The 18,588-nt window shown below is 38.2% G+C and overlaps 1 protein-coding gene across 1 annotated transcript in view; it reads right to left on the reverse strand.

Annotated features, from left to right (window-relative positions):
• The window catches only part of WDFY3 (WD repeat and FYVE domain containing 3), a gene marked incomplete at both ends in the record, with an annotated part of 112,920 nt that overhangs the window by 36,578 nt on the left and 57,754 nt on the right, over nucleotides 1-18,588 (reverse strand). The window contains 12 exons of the mRNA XM_080343105.1: nucleotides 919-1,152; nucleotides 3,393-3,572; nucleotides 5,539-5,673; nucleotides 6,963-7,198; nucleotides 9,813-10,030; nucleotides 11,727-11,847; nucleotides 13,326-13,420; nucleotides 14,467-14,628; nucleotides 14,731-14,804; nucleotides 17,020-17,172; nucleotides 17,594-17,784; nucleotides 18,173-18,284. Coding sequence (XP_080199231.1) covers nucleotides 919-1,152; nucleotides 3,393-3,572; nucleotides 5,539-5,673; nucleotides 6,963-7,198; nucleotides 9,813-10,030; nucleotides 11,727-11,847; nucleotides 13,326-13,420; nucleotides 14,467-14,628; nucleotides 14,731-14,804; nucleotides 17,020-17,172; nucleotides 17,594-17,784; nucleotides 18,173-18,284 — 1,911 coding nt within the window. The remainder of the gene's footprint in view (nucleotides 1-918; nucleotides 1,153-3,392; nucleotides 3,573-5,538; nucleotides 5,674-6,962; nucleotides 7,199-9,812; nucleotides 10,031-11,726; nucleotides 11,848-13,325; nucleotides 13,421-14,466; nucleotides 14,629-14,730; nucleotides 14,805-17,019; nucleotides 17,173-17,593; nucleotides 17,785-18,172; nucleotides 18,285-18,588) is intronic.

The following is an 18,588-nucleotide window of genomic DNA, read 5'->3' on the forward strand; positions in this document are numbered from 1 at the left end:
GTCACAAACTTAAAAAAGATAATTTACAGGAAGATAACGTAGTTATTTTGTGATTTTATTTTTTTTTTAATAGCAAAGGCACCATATGTCCTGCCACTTCTTTTAATCTGATGTAACTAAACCGGAAGCCTTAATATTTCTGAAGGGATTTGCAGGGATTTTATGTTTTCAACAAAACCAATACAGCTGTCATAGCCTGAAGGATGGTTAAGAAATAAATCACACTCCACAAAAATAAAACTTCAAGAAAGTCACAACTTCTCCTGCTGCACTGTTGAACACTGAGTGTTGTGATCCACTACCTCTGTTTCCAGACAAAAGGAAGTATTGGCTAAGGTGACAAAACAAGATTATGGCTGCTCTAAAGTGTGCACTGAATAGAAATAAAACATTGACACAGCATGCTTAGCAACTAACAGAGCCATTTGACTGGCCAAATGAAAGTTGAGACCAAGAACAAAAGCAGTTTTAGGTGTGTGGTGTGGAGAGCAGAACAGAGCACAGTAAGAAAAAAGCCAGTTAACCAGCATGTAGTCTGTCAGCTCAGGCATCTGAGATGGTCACAGATATACACAAATGCTGAGCGGGGGGGATGAGACAGGAGAAGTCCAGAAAACATTCTCAAAGGAAGGCTGAGATAAACCCTCTGCCTGTGCTTTCTTAGGTCTTCCAAGCTGTTAAAGAAAGGTGAGAAAACTACTATTTACGTGACACTAGTGTTGCTCTTTTTTTTTTTCTTATTTCACAACCATTTCCAGGATTCTACTGCATTCCCAGGTCATCATTCCTCTAACTTCAAAATGTAAATAGAGGAAACCATTCCAGAGTAAAAATGTGTCAGAATAAAGTTCAAATAAAATAAAATAAAATAAAATAAATTTAAAAAACCCCAAACCCAAAAGCTTAAAGAAACTTTACCTCTAGCAGAAGATCTACCAACGGAGTCTGTTTGCTGGCTGGTGTGAGACACAAGTTATCAATAATCAGCACACGCATGAAGTCAAACACAAACTTCTTGGCAGGATGGTTGGTTAGGTATGTCTTCGTGCCGACATTGCAGTATTCTGATTGGCTCCTGTTCATGCCAGAATCTGCTGCAAAGGCTTTAAACTCTTCAGCTGGAGACCCAACTTCATCATCAAGATCAGTGACCTGTGAAAAACAGCATGTTAAAACTCTAGAGGTCAGCAAATTAACAGAAGTCTTTTCACTACTCTATTGCTTACTTGTCTTTATAAAGCTATTCACTTCACATTTTACTTCTTAAGAAGCCTTTCTGTAAGATTATTCTGTTGAGGACCAATTCCCTAATATACAATAGGAGAAACACCCAAATTCTAGTTTCGGATTCCCAAGGCAAAAATTAATCAGTGAACACTGGTGTGAGCTAGAGATCTCATTTCATATTCATTTAGATAGAAGAACTGCTACTGCAATTTCTACATACTTTGCAAAAATAAATTTTCTCATTGCAAAAAAAGAAAACTTTCGAAAACATTATCAACTAAGGCACTTGAAGTAAAATCAAGACAGAAGACAAACTAAAAAAGGCTACCAAGCTTATGTGACAGAAAACAAAAAAGGAACTGAACCTTTTGTTTGTTTAATATGATACCTTATAGGTAAGCCACTTCCCCAAAATCTCTTAAAAAATCCAAAAGACTACAAGAGTGACTGTTTTTACATAACGTGCTCCTCCAAATGCAAGAGGAGCCAATATGACCACCCTCACCAGGCTTATCATGTCACCAAATCACATTTGAAGTAATCATGCGTTTTGAACATTTGGTCTGCTTCAGCAGAGCTTTCCCAGGGAATGAAGAGAAACCCAAACATGTAGTCCTTCTGGTTTTAATCACAATCTCAGAAGGGCTGATAGGTCAGTTAAGAATTTTCTCTCGAAGATGAATTTGGGCTACAGTGTTTTTATTTCACAAGGGACTGATCAGTCCAACACATTTGGGCAGAGGAAAATGCTGGAGGACCAAACAGATCTGGCGTCCAGAGAGCCCTCAAGTTGTTAAGGCAGCTACGCAAACTTTCCAGGGACATAGTAGTTAAAGTAAAATCTGCTCAGAGACAGAAGGCTCCTCTAAAAGCTCTAAAGAGGTGAATGCCAAATCAGCATTACCAGTTTGTAAGTGGCACGCTTTTGTTCTTCTTTTTTTTTTTTTTTTTTTGAGAGTGCTCCTAGCATCTACTTCAAGTGCAAGTTATACTTAAAAGCAAAATAAATGACCTTCACGAGAGACTCATCAGCACACACCTTTAAAAAAATTGATCTGTTTTTACTGAGGACAAAAAGATGGCATGCCACCAGTAAGTATTTTCTGAAGTATTTTATCACACTCTGCCTAGTTCTATCATTTGCCAGCCTGTAGCCTAATTATCCTTCCATGCTCTTAGTAAAAATACTTATAGATGTTGGTTAACAATAACTGTTTGTTTCACTTCCATTCATATTCTAGGAGACTGAGGGGTGACCTCATTAATGTTTACAGATATATAAAGGGTGAGTGTCCCAAGGATGGAGCCAGGCTCTTCTCGGTGACAACCAATGATAGGAAAAGGGGTAATGGGTACAAATTGGAACACGGGAGGTTCCACTTAAATTTGAAAAGAAACAACTTCTCAGTGAGGGTGACAGAGCACTGGAACAGGCTGCCCAGGGAGGTTGTGGAGTCTTCTACTCTGGAGGCATTCAAGACCTGTCTAGACACCTTCCTGTGTAACCTCATCTAGGTGTTCCTGCTCCGGCAGGGGGACTGGACTGGATGATCTTTCGAGGTCCCTTCCAATCCCTAACATTCTGTGATTCTGTGAAACTGTGTAATTTGTAAATGATACTTAGCTCCAAGAATATTTCTATCAACTAATGTCCTGCAATAGGTCTGGTTAAGGCAGCAATGCAAGCAAAACTGAAGTCACAGCCTCTCCTGGCTTGAACTCAGTAGTTCGAGGTAATACAAGAACACTGTTTTGTGGTTAAACCACAAAAGAAACTGAGAAGTGGGAGGAAAAATAAGTTTTAGATTTTATCACATCCTCCAGAGCAGAGAGCTGAAAGCATCTGCTGACTCAGTCTCTGTTGCTTTTGTAAATCTGAGCTAATGTTGTTCATATGAGTGAAAAAGCTGGTCCAGCAGCAAACAAATAAAGAGTGTACATTTCCCCTAAAATGATGTTTCGGATGTCATTGCATAGCAACTGCCCTTCAGTTGAACAAGCACTTCCCTCAGTTCCAAAACCCAAGCACAAAACATCCAGCCCGGTCTTTAGAACTATTATTTCTGCATGGTAAGTAGAACTCTATCTTTGTATGACTATTAATTAAATCCTCAAAAATAACATTCAGGGGAAAAACGAAACAGCTAACGGGTTGGATTTCCTACCATCTCAGAGTAAGGTCGGATGTTGAAAGGAAACACTGTCGCTGCCAGTGCACAAAGGAACTCTGGACTCATCCACAAGGAAACGAGGTCCGGCACGTTGTGATACAAATACCGAAAGAACTGCATCAAAGTGACAGGATATTCTCGAAGCCAAGAGCCTTCTTCCTCTGACTGCCAAGGCTGGGTTGAAAAACAAACAGCACATTAGCGCAGATGGCCTTAATCGAAGAATGCTCATTTCAGAAAGGGGCTGCGGGAAGAGGAGCTGTAGGGTCAAATCTGCCAACAAACACACTGTCAAGCATGCAAGGAAACATGTGATCGTGACACGTGATCAAAGATTGCACCAATGGGGTCCACCATGTGGATAAGCACTTGTTCAAGCAGAGCAGAAATAAGCAACTCAATGTGGGGCCAATCACACGACCAAGTGTCAAAAAAAGTCCAGAACATGTCAAATGTGTGTTGGAGCACTTGTCAGAACACATGACCGAAGACATGTTGTCCAAACATGACCTAATACCTGATATAACAAGTAACAGAAGATGTGTTCAAGTAAGTCACCAATGTGTGACAAACCTGGCCCAATTTGACAGAACTATCTCATCGTGTCACCATACAATGAACACCTGATTCAACATGTGACCAAACACACGGTTGATCTTTTCTCCGGAATGTGTGAAAAATGAACAAGCCACCAATTTCTAACAAACACATAAACCACATGTCCAAACCATATGCCTGCAACAGGTAACAACAGAACGTGTCCAAGCCATCACAAACATGTGACTGCCGCAACAGCATGTCACAATATTGTAAATGCATGAGTAATCTGTGGCTGAACATGACAAATATGGCAACAGGACAGGTAATGATGCAACGGGCTGGTACAAATTGCAACCACATGATTAAACGTAGACAGACATGACTGAACACTAACGAACCCACAGCAATAACACACAGCAGCCTAACACGACAGTAACCTGTGTCTAGGCATGTCACAAACAGGAGACCAACCATGTTTACAATACATGACAACACATAAAATAAAACACGTGTTCTCAGGAACATGGTTTAGAGATGGACTTGGAGGCAGCATCAGGCCAGCGGATGGCCTCTATGGTCTTAAAGGTCTTTTCTGACCAAAATGACTCTATGATTCCTAACATGTGACAATTCAAAACACATTAGTTATGACTGACTCGTGTAAACCCAAAACATGATAGCACATCTGAACATACACTTGCTGGTACAGCACAAGGCAGCCAGGCAAGAGACAGCACATGCCTCTGAACATGTTACAAACATGTCCCAACAGGTGAGGATCAAACACAGGACATGTCACCAGCAAGAGACAGAACACATGACAACAGGAACATGTACCACAGCAGGTCACAAACACGTGACCAGTACTCAGGTCCAGAAGACACTCCTGAACATGTTAACATGGAGGAAACATGCAACCCATGCTTCCCAGAGCCTATCACAAACACACGACAACCAAACAGGCAACAACTGAACAGGTGCTACTCTTCAAACATTTCATGAGATCATTTTCAGCAGTTAACACACTCTGTCTTCAAGGAAATACAAAATTTTCCCACTGAAAAAACAACTTTCACTGCTCCTGACGTTAGATTCAAAGATGACAAGATGACACATTTTTTCTGGCAGTAAATTAATTTCCTCCAGCATGTGCCTATTAATAGTCAGGGGACTTCTCTGCATGTGAAAGGTTCATGCACGAAATCTACAACTCACATAGCTCTGAACAGATGGGACATAGAGTCTCAAACATTCCTTCACAATGTTAATCAGGAAAGAAATTCAATGATCTCTGCCAAGGGCATTTTATCCTTCTGTTTTCTTGTTTTGTTTTAATTGCAGCAAAACACAAAGCCCAGCTTTTATGTGAAAAAGCTGTGCTAATTTTGTGCCTGCTAATATTTCTACAGATAATGAATAATAAATTAAGATACAATAACCCACTGACAATGATGGTTTTTACCCAAGTAGCATGAGCTTAACTCACAGCTGGGTGTGTCATGACACTAACAAAGCTCAACTTTTCTAATTTGGCTTTTAACCACGTAGCAAACTTGAACAATTCTGTACATTCAAATATGAACAAAATTTTGATGCTTACAGAATTCAGCATGCTCCTCAGCATTCCCAGTAACAAGAACGCAGCTTCTGTGCAAACACTGTGTATTGAAGAGGTAACGGTGCCACAGGAGGCAGGAACTCCAAATATGAATGTCCAAATAGAGTCTAAATCAAACTAAGAGGCGAAAGATAAGAAAGAAGACATGAAACAATCCTTTTCTTCTGTGCAATGTGATATTGCTTATTATTATACCTATGATATAATATCTAAAAAATGAATTTTTTTACATCATTCAAATTTTATCCCCCAAAACTTCATATGAAGGTCATGTGTCAGGAGACACCGAGAAAAATTCATTCTAACCACAGGCTAACATAAATACCTTGAGAAGGTGAGAGTTGTAGTTAACTATTTTGAAGCAAGAGGAGACCTGTCAGCACAAGTGCTGCACAATCACCCCAGTTCACTCATACCTAGCAACAAAACCCATACGGTGTCCCCCAGAAAAAAAACCAAAATAAACAAAACAAACAAACCAAGTTGTATTTTCCAGCAAGTCAAAAAAACTAAATCAATTAAAAAATAAAAAAATTAAAGTGCCCACCTCTATCACTGAGTCCTACTGCTAAATACTTGAAGTAGTTGAATTTAATTTCAGCCTAACAGTGCCATACTTCAGTGGTGTAAGCAGGAGGTGAGCTTCATGCCTCTACTTCAATGCAGCACAGAACTGAATGTGCTGTCAAGCATCCCTCTTGAGAAAATAGGGAGACAGAATACCTTCCCATTTGAAATTTTTACTTTCCAGTTCCCACTGATAAATAAATGTTAGCACTGCACCCATTTCTAACTGGCACTTTGTCAATCTGGAGTGCGGCTTATCTCCATAATGCACTATTGTAAGGTTTCCTAGGATTCTGTTGCAGACCATACAATATCTAATAACTTACATATAATTAAAATGAGTCCAAAATCAACCTGCTGAGAATGAGAACAACTGAGATTCCTCCCTACAAAAACACAGAGGCTTTCTAAAATAAAAGCTACCTTGTTTTGTCTGTAACCTTGTGAACACTCTTTAACATGGGAACTCCCCACTCTTTAAAAAAATAAAAAAAATAATTAAAACCAAAACAAAATAACAAAGAAAGCAGGACTCTTTCAATGCCCACACCATACCAACTCAAACCAGGAATCTGCTTCTTGGTGGGCTGGACTAGATGATCTTGAGAGGTTCCTTCCAACCCCAACCATCCTGTGATTCTCATCTGACTCCAAAACAGACCAGAAAGCCACCACTGACAACTATAACAGGCTGGCTTCCACATACCCCCACAGCACCTTGCTCTTCCACCCCAAATTGCTCTGCACTAACACCACGTCATGACTGCGAGACAGCTGGTTAATCCATTTTCTTTCATGACAGACAGAATGATATTTACATTTTACCAGATAATCCCTACCTGGCAACCCTGCTTACATCGGCTGCTGACGACAGGCGCACTGACCTGCAGGTTTTCAGGCAGTTCAGTGACCGGCTGCTGCAGGAAAAGGGCCATGAGGAGGAAATAGAGCGCGGGGACGTTGGTGTGCTTCGGGAGAAGGGACTGCAGGACGGGGAAACCAGGGAAGTGACAAGCATCCCGGTTAATCTCCCGGACTGTCGATCTGCCACCAGCACTCCTGCCGACATTGAACCCTGAGATGAGAAGAAATACAAAAAACCAACAATAGTAACAGGGAAATGCCCCTGCAAAGCTCACTCTTACTCAAGTCGTAAAATTCGAGACAGTACCTCCTCAGAAATTAATGCTGTAAATACGAATATGTACATACAGGCTATCACACACATATTACATAATTCTGCTCCAGATATGTAATTTTTTTTTTAATCAATAAAAAAAGGAAAAGGTTGCCTTCCCATACAACATAGATGAGACTGCTCCATATAGGCTGCCTAATACTACTCCATACACACAGCGATGCATTTTCTGACTGTGACCACATTTTCAGACTTTCAAAACACCCAAACTTCTGAAAAAAAAAAACTTCGCTGGCTGAGGCAAGTCTCACTTTAATCTCAAGTACAGATTTATATTACCAATCAGCAATCCTATGGCCGATTTAAGATGACAGACTGCTAATTGGTTTTCAAAGATGTCTCACAGGCATCTTGCAGCCGGTATGAAGCATTAAATGCTCTTACTTTATTTTTAAGTGCTGCCAGAGGCACAAGGCTCACCTTTTGTGACCCTCTTTCTACCTAGGTATTTTGTTTTCCTATTTAAAAACAAAACCAAAACAAAACAACAAAGAAACCTCACTGGGACTGCAGAAGCGTTTATTTTGAATTGAGGAAGGAGTTCAGTCTCTGCATCAGCACAGTGAGCAATTCTTCTGACACTGTCAGAGATCAGGTTGTTTCTGAGAGGCTCTAATACAGATTTTCTTTCTACCAGAAACTGACTTTTTTAAAACACAAAATATCTACCAGGATTCACACTAATGAATTCTTCGCTACAAAGTTGAAGGGATTCCATAAGCAGTTTTGAACAAAAATAGCTGGTATCTGGTTTCCTGAGAAATGTTTGAGCCAATGTGTCATAATTTCTTTAAAAATACAAGGTATAAAAATAAGATGATCTCTATCATTTGATGAGACACAAATTTAAAAATATCTGTTTGGTTACAGTCTAGTTTGGATTCAATTACAGTGATACTATAATAGGAAGATACAAAAACTCTACAGATGCTCTCCAAATATGATTTTAAATCAAAAACTCATTTAAGAATGATTCTAAGAAGATTTTTACTACCAGACATTTAAAGCAGATACTGAATAAACACAGTCAATTCCCTAAGTAACAATGTTTTTCAGATTTTAAGGCACATGCATGGGCAAAAATTGTATCTTAAAATACATGACCTTAACCAGAATTAGCCAACAACACATGCATGTTAGCATTTAATGTTTACACATGTAATATGATTTCAGAAAACCTGTTTTCCTTAACCTTCCTAATTCATTAAGAATGCAAAGAACCATCCTATATTCCTAGTTGAATATCCTGAGGGATATAGTATGGGAAACCACTGTAAATAGACAGATTTCCCAGACAGTTTCATTTATGAAAAACATGACAGCATAAGATACTTTGATAGATTTCAAAGGAGACAAAGCAGAAAAAAAAAATAATCAGACTTTATATTTTCATTTCAGGATAAGCCCTCTTCCTGAAGTAAGATCACTTCAGCAACACTTCACAATTACTTCCTTATAATAAACCAGTAAGGAAATTCTTTAGTACAGAAGCAGATCATAGACTGCTGCAACACAGAGAGGTGTCTCCTTGTACAGTAATTTTAGGAGCAATTAAGTTGAAAATACTGTTAATACTGCTGTCCTGACCTAAAGCCTACTCAGGCTCATGAAAGATCTCCACAGACAGTCATCTCAAAAGTGGTATCTTAATTTGACTAAAAAAAAAATCAGGTCCGTGGGAAATTGTCACTACCCCTGTCTACACAGAATTGACATCTGTTATTTCAGACACTTGGAGATGCAATCCAGACAGGCTGGTGATGCTCAAAATGGGTTTCATAGCACTGAAGTTTTATACACTGAATTTTAGATCACGCGGGGTAATGGAAAGGTCTGATAATCTGGATAAATGAGACTTTAAAAACCCACAAACGATGTCTTTAATGAAAGAGTGTGCGTGCATGGAGAAGGACACAGGAAAAGGAGAATAAAAGAAAGGCTGAGATGATATCATAAACACAGAAATTCCCAAGGTAGCAAAAAATCCAAACTGGTCAATCTATTTGGCACAGAACTCACTAGACAAAACAGCTCAGGCATAACACCACATATGTTCTAACTAATAAAAGTCAACAAATGAGTAAATTTTACTGCATCTTTATTAGCTTAAGCACTTTATGTACACAGCTGTGCTGCCTCTGCATCTAGCTCAGATGTGCCTGCCCACAGGACATACTTAACCTTAGCATGATGGCAACAGAAAAACCTGATTATCATTCCGCTACATCAGGCTTCACACAGATGAGGTAAGACTGAACTATGACAAATCCTTTATCGTGTCAACTGAAGGGCAGTTTTGTAAAAACGCTCCCTTTTCCTTAGGAAATTAATTTTTAGTTGTAAGAAAAACAAAGTATAAAGGGATCTGATTACAGCCCAGAAAACAGTAACAGAAAGGAGGGCTGTGCCGGTGTTCACACAATAACCGTAACCCAAATGCACACATGCTCCCGCACGACTCTTCCATCGTGAGGGTGCCGACATGCTGTACCTAGCACAGTGCCGATCTTGTTGGTCAAGACAGAATCTGTCTGATCGAGCCAGCCGCCGCCACAGAGACCCTCCTTGAATTTGATAAGGATGGACTGATTACTCAACAGGACCACCAGAATCCGCATGGCTGCCGTGACCGTGGTGGAATGCAGATGTTCTTCCATAAACATCATAATCCAATCAAAACCCAGTGTCTTGACCAGTTCTTCACAAGCCCTAATTAAAGGGAAAAAAATTAAAAAGTTGTCACATTTTATAGCATTTAGTTTCCCTCTATTATAGATAACAAAAATCAGTGTCCTCCACTAGAGGGCAAACTCCAAGATAGGAGAAAATTCACATCTATCAAAGAGTTAACTCAATTCTTAGGTAAGTCTACCACACAACAAGAACTGTTGTTCCCCAAATCTTGTTAAATGGAACACATACAGTGTATTTGTTTAGCAGAAAGGGGAGACTAAATACAGCTACTGAGACTAATTCCATCATACAAGATTTCTCTAATTGTTGCTTTTGACAACAAAAGTGGAATGCTAAACTAGAAACATTTGTCTACAAATTATAATTTCCAGATACATACTTTTGAGCCATACATAAGAAGAAAGCTTTAAGAAGTCCTTTTAATAAACTGATAGTAAAAGATGAAGGTTTTGTTTGTTTGTGGGGTTTCTTGGTCTGTTTGTGGTTGTGTGGGTTTTTTTGTTTTGTTTTGTTTGTTTTTTAATTAAGGGAAGAGTTGCTTAGGAATATTTGAAAGAACATGGTTTCTTTTTTTTTTTCTTTTCTTTTTTTCTTTATTTAGGCAGTATTGCTGAAAAGCACAAACAGGTCTGGGTTGTATGTCAACCAACACTCAGTCAATCACTACATTATCTACATGCACCATACATCCACAAAATGTCACCAAGAGACTCAATACATCCTACCAGACAGTTGCTTTATAGTTATATTTTTTCAAGGTTTGACATTGTTTCAAAGTCTCTTCTCCAATTCACCATGTGAATCTAATGTCTCATAAAACTATAATATCATGTTCCCTCACATGCAGTTTTAAGAACTTAGGAGGCATTCCAGGGTCAATGATCTTAATGATCAATCATACTGAAGTTATTTGATCTTAACCAAATGAGAAAATGACTATCTCACTTCTCTAAAGACACAAGTCGTCTCTTTGACTGATTTTAGTTTTTCTATAGCCACAAACGAAGTTCTGAGAAAATAGCACAAAGGGCTATGCAAGGAGAGGGAGGGTTAAAGACCTGGGTCTCCAGACAACAAAACCTAAAAAAACCAAAACAAAACAAAAACCCACTAAAAAGAACAACACACACAAAAACAACAACAAAAAAACCCCAAACACAGACACACAAAACCCCAAACCAACAATCAAAGTAGCCAGACACCCATACTTGTTCCCAGTGCATCCTACTCACTTGTGATCCTCCGTCTCTCAAAGTTTTAAAATTAACAATTTTACAGATGCTATTCTTCTACCATGAAGTAACAATAAGAAGCAATCTCCCCCAAAAATCCACTATGTATTTTCTTCTCCTGCTGATATTTACTTCTTTTGTTCTTAACTTGAACCATAAGTTTCCACTAATGCTGTCAACCATGTTTTTTTAAAAAAAATTCAAACCAAAAGCCTGTCAATGCAATAGCTGCTATGCGTTAGTTACACCAGCATCTGCTTAGCACTATAATTCTTGCTACCACAGCTGACAGCATACAACTGAACGATCATGCATTCCATTTCTGCTAGCATATCCAAAGCTTATTTAGTGACATCTGCATATATCATTCAATAGTTCCTATGAAATTATGCAATGCGACTAGTGAATTGAATGGAGGCTGTACAATTCTGAAAAAATTAATAATATCCTTTCTCTACCTCAGTTTTTTTTGTACTTACTGCAAATTAACAGTTGTCTTTTCCTTAGATGTATATAGAAGTTTCAGAAGGATATCTAAAAGCCTGTTCCGCAGTAGAATAAGATTAGCTGAAACAAGTCCTCCAAAATCATCCTCCGTTCCTAAATGCCAAGCACACATACACACACACAAAAAGGCAGAATTAGGGTTTCAGAACTTGGATATTTTAAAAGGTATTAATAAATTCCACACCTAAGCACACTCAACCTGATGCCACGCAGATTAAGAGAAAGCTGTGCTAAAGTGCAGGCAGCCTGCTATATACTGCTGACCAAACTAAAAAAACACACAGCAGCTAGATAAACATTTTGCATTATGAAATCTGTGGATGGAGGAAAAATCCCAAGGGAAAAAAAACCCTGATGCTTCCCAAATCCCTCCAGATCTATAAAAATAGAAAGAAAAATTAGTTTCCTTTTGTTTTGACAGATCCTCAAACTCATCATCAGTTACTAAACAAGTCAATACACACAGCTCAGGACTAACTTTACAGTTATTTTGTGAATCTCTCTTATTTTACCTTATGCTGTCAAAGGAAAACCAGGTTTTTATATTATTTTCAAAAAAAAGACAACTGCAACTTGAGGCAACATGTACAAAGATGAAGACAGATAAATGGACATGCTATCTGAGCCATGGTTTTGTGCACAAGTCACAGACAAGAACACAAAGCATTTTCTATGGCAGAATTTCTCCCCAGGGTTCTTCAGTCCCCCAGGGAGACAAAAAGCAGCTCAGGCTGTGGTTAGCCTGGGAAAAAAAAACACAGCCAGTCCATAGTGGGAACACCAACCTGTCTCTCCCTCCAACATCCTTTCCTTTTTCACTAAAAAGTTTGAATTTAGTAGTCTTTGGACTGCAAGAAACGAAAGTATTCAGAAGGAACAGGAGAAGTACAGAGGGATAAAGATGAATGTGCAGACTGCCCAAACATTGTTCTTCAGGAAACTAGACCAGTAAATCTAACTGTGAAGCAGAAATCCTTTTATCTCACTTGTCCCTGTGCACCAGAATAGTGTCAAGTGATGCAGAAACACAGCATCTTTGGACACAGCCTTCTATGTAGTTGGGTGACATCCACTGTGGGGTTAAAACATTTCTGTTCAGGGAGACTGAAAAATGCATGAGCCTTTTTTCTTTAGGGAAAAGGATAGAAATTGTCTTTAAAAACATCAGTATAAGCATTCTTGAAGGACAGTAAAGAAACTTCTTCTTTTGCCTAAAAAAATAACTAGACTTAGTTAATTTTTTTCATTTCCTCCACACCTAGATGGCAGATGCACCTAGTAATCCATTTTTGTCTTTTCTCTCTCCCCAGAAAGAAGCAGAGACAGCCAGCCAATTTGAAGGAATGAGTGGAAGAAACAGAACAAAGCCATGCAGTGTTAAACAAAGGAAAATAGAACAATGGTACAGGGGATTTGCACTGATTTGCACACAACAGGGAAATCTTAAGTACCACAGCTAAATGGCAGCTAGTTACAATACTATTAATGACACTATTTCTACATTTAAAGTATATAAGCGCAAAGAGATCATAAAGTATTTCTCTTCGGCTTCTAGGCCATGCCATACTTACCACTGTCGAGCTTTTCTTCATTGTTTATTTCCATGACTACAAACTTCTCACAGACTGCAAATGTAGGTAAAGTGGAAGAGATGAACTGTCCAAACCTTGACATATACAGAGAAAACATCATTCATTGATATGACAGATGCACTCTCATCTATCATCAACTCACCTTAAACATAAAACCATAAAACTAGTGAGAGGCAGATACCCAAAAACATGAAATTTCTCACATCTTTCCTCTGGAATTAACCTGAAGTGATCCCTAGCTAGTACAACTTTTCCCAAGTTATACGATATTTTTCATTTTTATTTTCAGGAAGAAAAACAAGGAACACTCAGGTAGGCATTCTACCATCTGTTCCAAAAGAATTTCAGAATAAAATCAACAGGTTTATTCTTGAATCATTTTTTTGTCCTGCCTAACTAAAACAAAGACAGGCCAGATGTTCAGGTTGATGCTTCTGGTTTCTTTAATTGTACTTGAAGCAAGAAGGCAAAAACATTACCACTCGTATGCAAAGAACCGCCAAGCCCTGCAATATTTTATCCATGTCCATTATAATGAAACAAGAGATGAGAAAAACGAAGTCATGAAGGAGCTGAACTCATTTAAAAGCATTTGAAGTACTCCTGTATGTATGAATTCCAATTATTAATGTAACTTTCAGCAGTCAGAATTAATAGTACTACATCTGACAGTCTTAAATATTTTTTCTACACAGTGATTAAGAAAAAATCTTGAACTAAACCTCTTTCATGCAGGACAGTAATTGAAGCTGCATTTAAACCAGAAGTACCATTATACTCCATCTCAAGTAATATTAAATTGTATTTTAGAAAAATGCTCAGTGGTTCACATGAACAAGGGAGCTGCAGTACAGCAGCTTCACTTTTCACCTCTGGAATATTAAGTCAGTTTAATCATTTGGTCACACCTGTTTAGATACAAACTGAATTCCATATGTTAATCAAGGCATTAACAAAATTATTGCCTACGGCGAGTTCAGTAGCTTCTTAGAGGAAAAAAAAACTCAGTGCACAACCATTTCATGTTACTTACTCCACAATAGTACTACCATGAAGTATTTTTAACCAAGATCAACACAATAAAAACACAATAGCCAGAATGATGAGAAGAGTGGGCTACCTGAGCAAGTCGTAGCTGCTGGGGAAGCCTTGAAGCAGAAAGCTCAGCACGTTACTGATCGCAGCAATAGTAGGCTGGGACAGAGACATATCTCGAAGAGTCAAGAGCAGTCTTGGGATGAGCTGGAATTCCCTCATTAACTTTGCATTCTTTGCCGCTTCACTGGAAGTAGAAAAGCAAGGAGGTGGCAATTTAAAATTGGAGCATCCTCTGTGTATTACCTAATGCTGTAAGTCTCATTCCTGGGCTGGAATCAGCTTGTACCTGGACTCGGTGAGAAGTTCAATGAAGTGCTCAAATAATGACAGATGAAGCTCATAGGGTGCATGAAGCCAGACCTGTAACACAAAATAAACAATGATATGTTTTGTACCCAAATCCACTTTAAGATTAAAAACTGATATTCAAGCTTAATATACCAAAAGTCAAGAAAGGCTTGACGAGATTAAACTACATGACTATTCACCTGGCCATTGTGCTCAAAAGCTCACTGCAAGGTTTGCAGTTGTTTATTCTTCAGCCTCGGATAAATATTAAATACACTAGCAAAGACTACAAAAACACACAGTGGTAGCCAACATATTCTCTGCCAAGTGTATCACGCTGAAAAATTGAACAGTTCTAGACATAAAAGCTATACATTATCTGGAATTTCTCTTTAAACAAATGGCGCAAGGACTCCAAAGCAGTTATTTTGGGTTTAAAAGACTGATGTGAAATGCCATGTTATTTGGCTTAAGTGAAGATTTTCTCTTTGTAAAATTAACTTACTGTCCTCTGCCAAGATTCAACTCAAGGTCTTCCCTGATTTTTTTTTTTTAATCTTTACCCAGCATTTCCTACACACCGTTTTAAATTATTTAGATCCTCTACCAAAAAACCAAACCAAAACACAAAACCAAAAATCCTCAAACCAATTGTTCAATCAATAGATGAAATAAATGACATAAAAGCCAGAAAACTCACAATTATAGCTGCAAAACTTAAAACTGACTTGCTATTGAACAAAGTGTAATTAATAGTTCTGCTCTGGTATATAAAACTGACTTAAACAAAAAGCTTTCTAGCTTTTGCTTTTCTTCTACTCTTATAACCTACAATGATCAGAACAAATCTTTTCATTTCCCTGTGTAGCGTAAGAACATCTAATTTATCCAATTTAAGTGAAATGTCTGGGTCACTGATTTCTGAATACAGAAATAAAGTAGTAAATAAATAACCCCAAGCCAAAACCAGAGGTGTTTGGAAAGTTTCTTCTTAGTGACTCATGGACTTATGACTTGCATATTTTATTTTCTTGTGTTTTTTTAGTCTCTTAGGTGTATTCATTCTCCAGTAGTTCTTGGTCTTCAGGGAAAAAAAGACAGACCCGAACTAAAAACCATGAAATTGGATCTTTCATACAGTAGATGCTGTCTGAGTGACTAGATACCATTTATGAAATTCCTCAGCAGATTCCTTTATGAGGAAAAGGAAAAAAACAAGCGGAAAAAAAAGTTTTCTTCAGCAGAATTCAGGCCTCACTGTAAAAGGAGCTGGGCTGTGATTCACACCCTTCTCTCTGGTAGACTTTCATCTACCTTAAGAACTCTACCACAAATACAGCCTCTTGCAGATGTTATAACTTCTACTAAGCCTGTGCTTAATTTTGTGAACACAAAGTAAGCATTATTGTAATTTAAAAGGTTTGATAAAGAATAACTAGTTATGTGATACTGAAGACTTTATGTTTAGACATGGCACATAGTTATTTCTAGTTTTAATACTACATATCAAATAAGAAACAGGTAACTTTGGTAGGTGAGAAATTCCCTCTGTATTAGATCCCCACTAAGATTAAAAAAACCCGTCAGGTCTGCCCTTTGATTTCCTCTTTTTTTGTGCCATGGTTATAGTGTATTGTTAAGATTAGCAAGGGGTTTTTTTTTGGGTGTGTTAAAGACCTTCAAGCTTTCAGAAAAAAATGGTAACAAGGCCAGTTGATTTTATTAAAATAAAGGCTATAGTAAGCAGCAAGAGTTTTTCATAGACAAAACCCTTAAATAGTTTCCAGGAGTGCTCTGAAAGACTAAGGGGACATCTAAAAAAAAAGAAAATGGATAGCTTCATGAAGCCATTTGTACAAGATGGACTTGCATTATTAAGTCAGTATCTTATAGCTGGATTATTGTAAGTGTTAGTGTATTTATTTATTTTAGTATATGCCAATCAGAATGCTTTTACTCAGTCTGTGTCAGGTACAGATATTACCAAAAGCACAAACAGTAAATGACAAGTTCTGTGCATTGTGTAACACTGTTTATCAGCCTCTGCTACATTAGCATTTCCTTCAGAACCTCTCTGCTTTCTTTAGTTCAACAAAAGAACAATTCAGTGTCTCACAGGTTACCAATAATCTTGCTACTCAGCTGCTTTACCATGCTATGTATAAAATAGAAAGTTCTCAGGATAACAGCCTAGTTTGCTGTTGTTCAATATTTAAGGTATGCTATCAGCACCTGACTTAATCGCTATCCAGTATCATAATCACTTTTCTGAGCCACTTTAACATACTTCAAAATCACAGAGTAGGTCCTGGAAGGCAGCAGAGTTCGGAATAATGGAGGTCTCGTGCCCGCTATCGACAGTTCCCACCAAGGAAAAAGTCAGATGGAGAATGTGACTGTTCAGAAGGGATCGTTTCTTCTTTAGCAGCATTGCCAGCAACTTGAATAAATAAACAGAAAAGGAATTAATAGCCTACAAACACACGGCAACGTTGTTCCAACACAGAGAAGCGCAGATGAAATGTCTGTTTTCCTTTCTGGTAGCTGAGACCCTCCAGATCACGGAGACACATGCTCCCTGGAGTGACTTCACCATCACAGGAAAACAGTCACCCAAGTCCCCTAGTTGTGCTCTTCCTTGCTATTAATGAAGGGTCAGCTTCAACAAAACACCTAAACGTACACAACTGCTTAGCAAAACTTTCCAGTATCTCCCTTAAAATCCATCCTAAATCAGTCATCTATGCTAAACTTAGGAGCAGAAAGTCAGGTTACTACAGCACAACAAGGAATTTCCAAAGCAACTGCTTGGACAGACAGTGAAATTCAGCCTGGTCTGTTTTAAGGCATTTCTTACATACCTGATAACCTTTGATTCTTTCCATTTCTTTGCTGGCTAGGGGATTGCTCTTCACCACACAGACCAAAGCCTTCACAGCTGCATATAACCCTTCTACATCTGACGCCATGGCTACAAGCCCCAAAATAGCAGCAGCTCCACCAATGTACTGCAGTGTGGTGGCAACAGGCTTGGGGACAAATGTTCTTACTCCTGTGTAAAGGCAGCAAAAATACATTCAAATCAAATGAAATTAATCCTTGTAGAAAATCACTGTGATTACATGCAAATAATTCACTTCCTAGCATTGTTTGAATTAGAAAAAAGAGTATCACTTGAAGAACTGTGACATCTCGAAAGAGGAGATGAAGGAAATATTGCACTGGAAAATAGTTTGACATAAGGTAATTAAGTATATTTTCATAATGACACTCATATAAACTGAAGAAATGTCCATAAAATATAAAAATGTTAATTACATTTAACAATGTACCGTTAATACCACATTAATCAATTACATTATTTATTCTCTACACTGAAGTTCTTATTAACAAGTAACTAATCATGTTTAAACATAAAAATTCTCAAATACTCAACTCACCCAAATATCCTATCAAAGCTGCACCAATGGAGCGCGCCGGTCCGTTCAAATGCCCTGCTGAGTTATGTAGCAGCTTCACAGGGGTGGCATTTTCATGAGAAGAAATCGCCAGCTGAACAAAACAAGAACAAATGCAGGGGCTAAAGGGAAGAGGTTTGTTTTTTTTTTATGTAAGTCTGAACATGTGTATTTTTCTCCTGCGATAAAGAGTGTGTAACATAGAAATATGCCAGAGTCATTAGGACATTCTCTAAAGTTAAGACAAACCTCCAGTTTCCAAAGTTTAAGTAAGATTAATCTAACTTCAAAAATGATGCCACTGGATTGCAGAATGGTTTGGGTTGAAAGGGACCTTTAAAGATCATCCAGCCCAACCCCTTTGCTGTAAGCAGTGACACCTTCCACTAAATTAGGTT

This window comes from Nesoenas mayeri (assembly GCF_963082525.1).
Source record: "Nesoenas mayeri genome assembly, chromosome: 4".
Taxonomy (NCBI): domain Eukaryota; kingdom Metazoa; phylum Chordata; class Aves; order Columbiformes; family Columbidae; genus Nesoenas; species Nesoenas mayeri.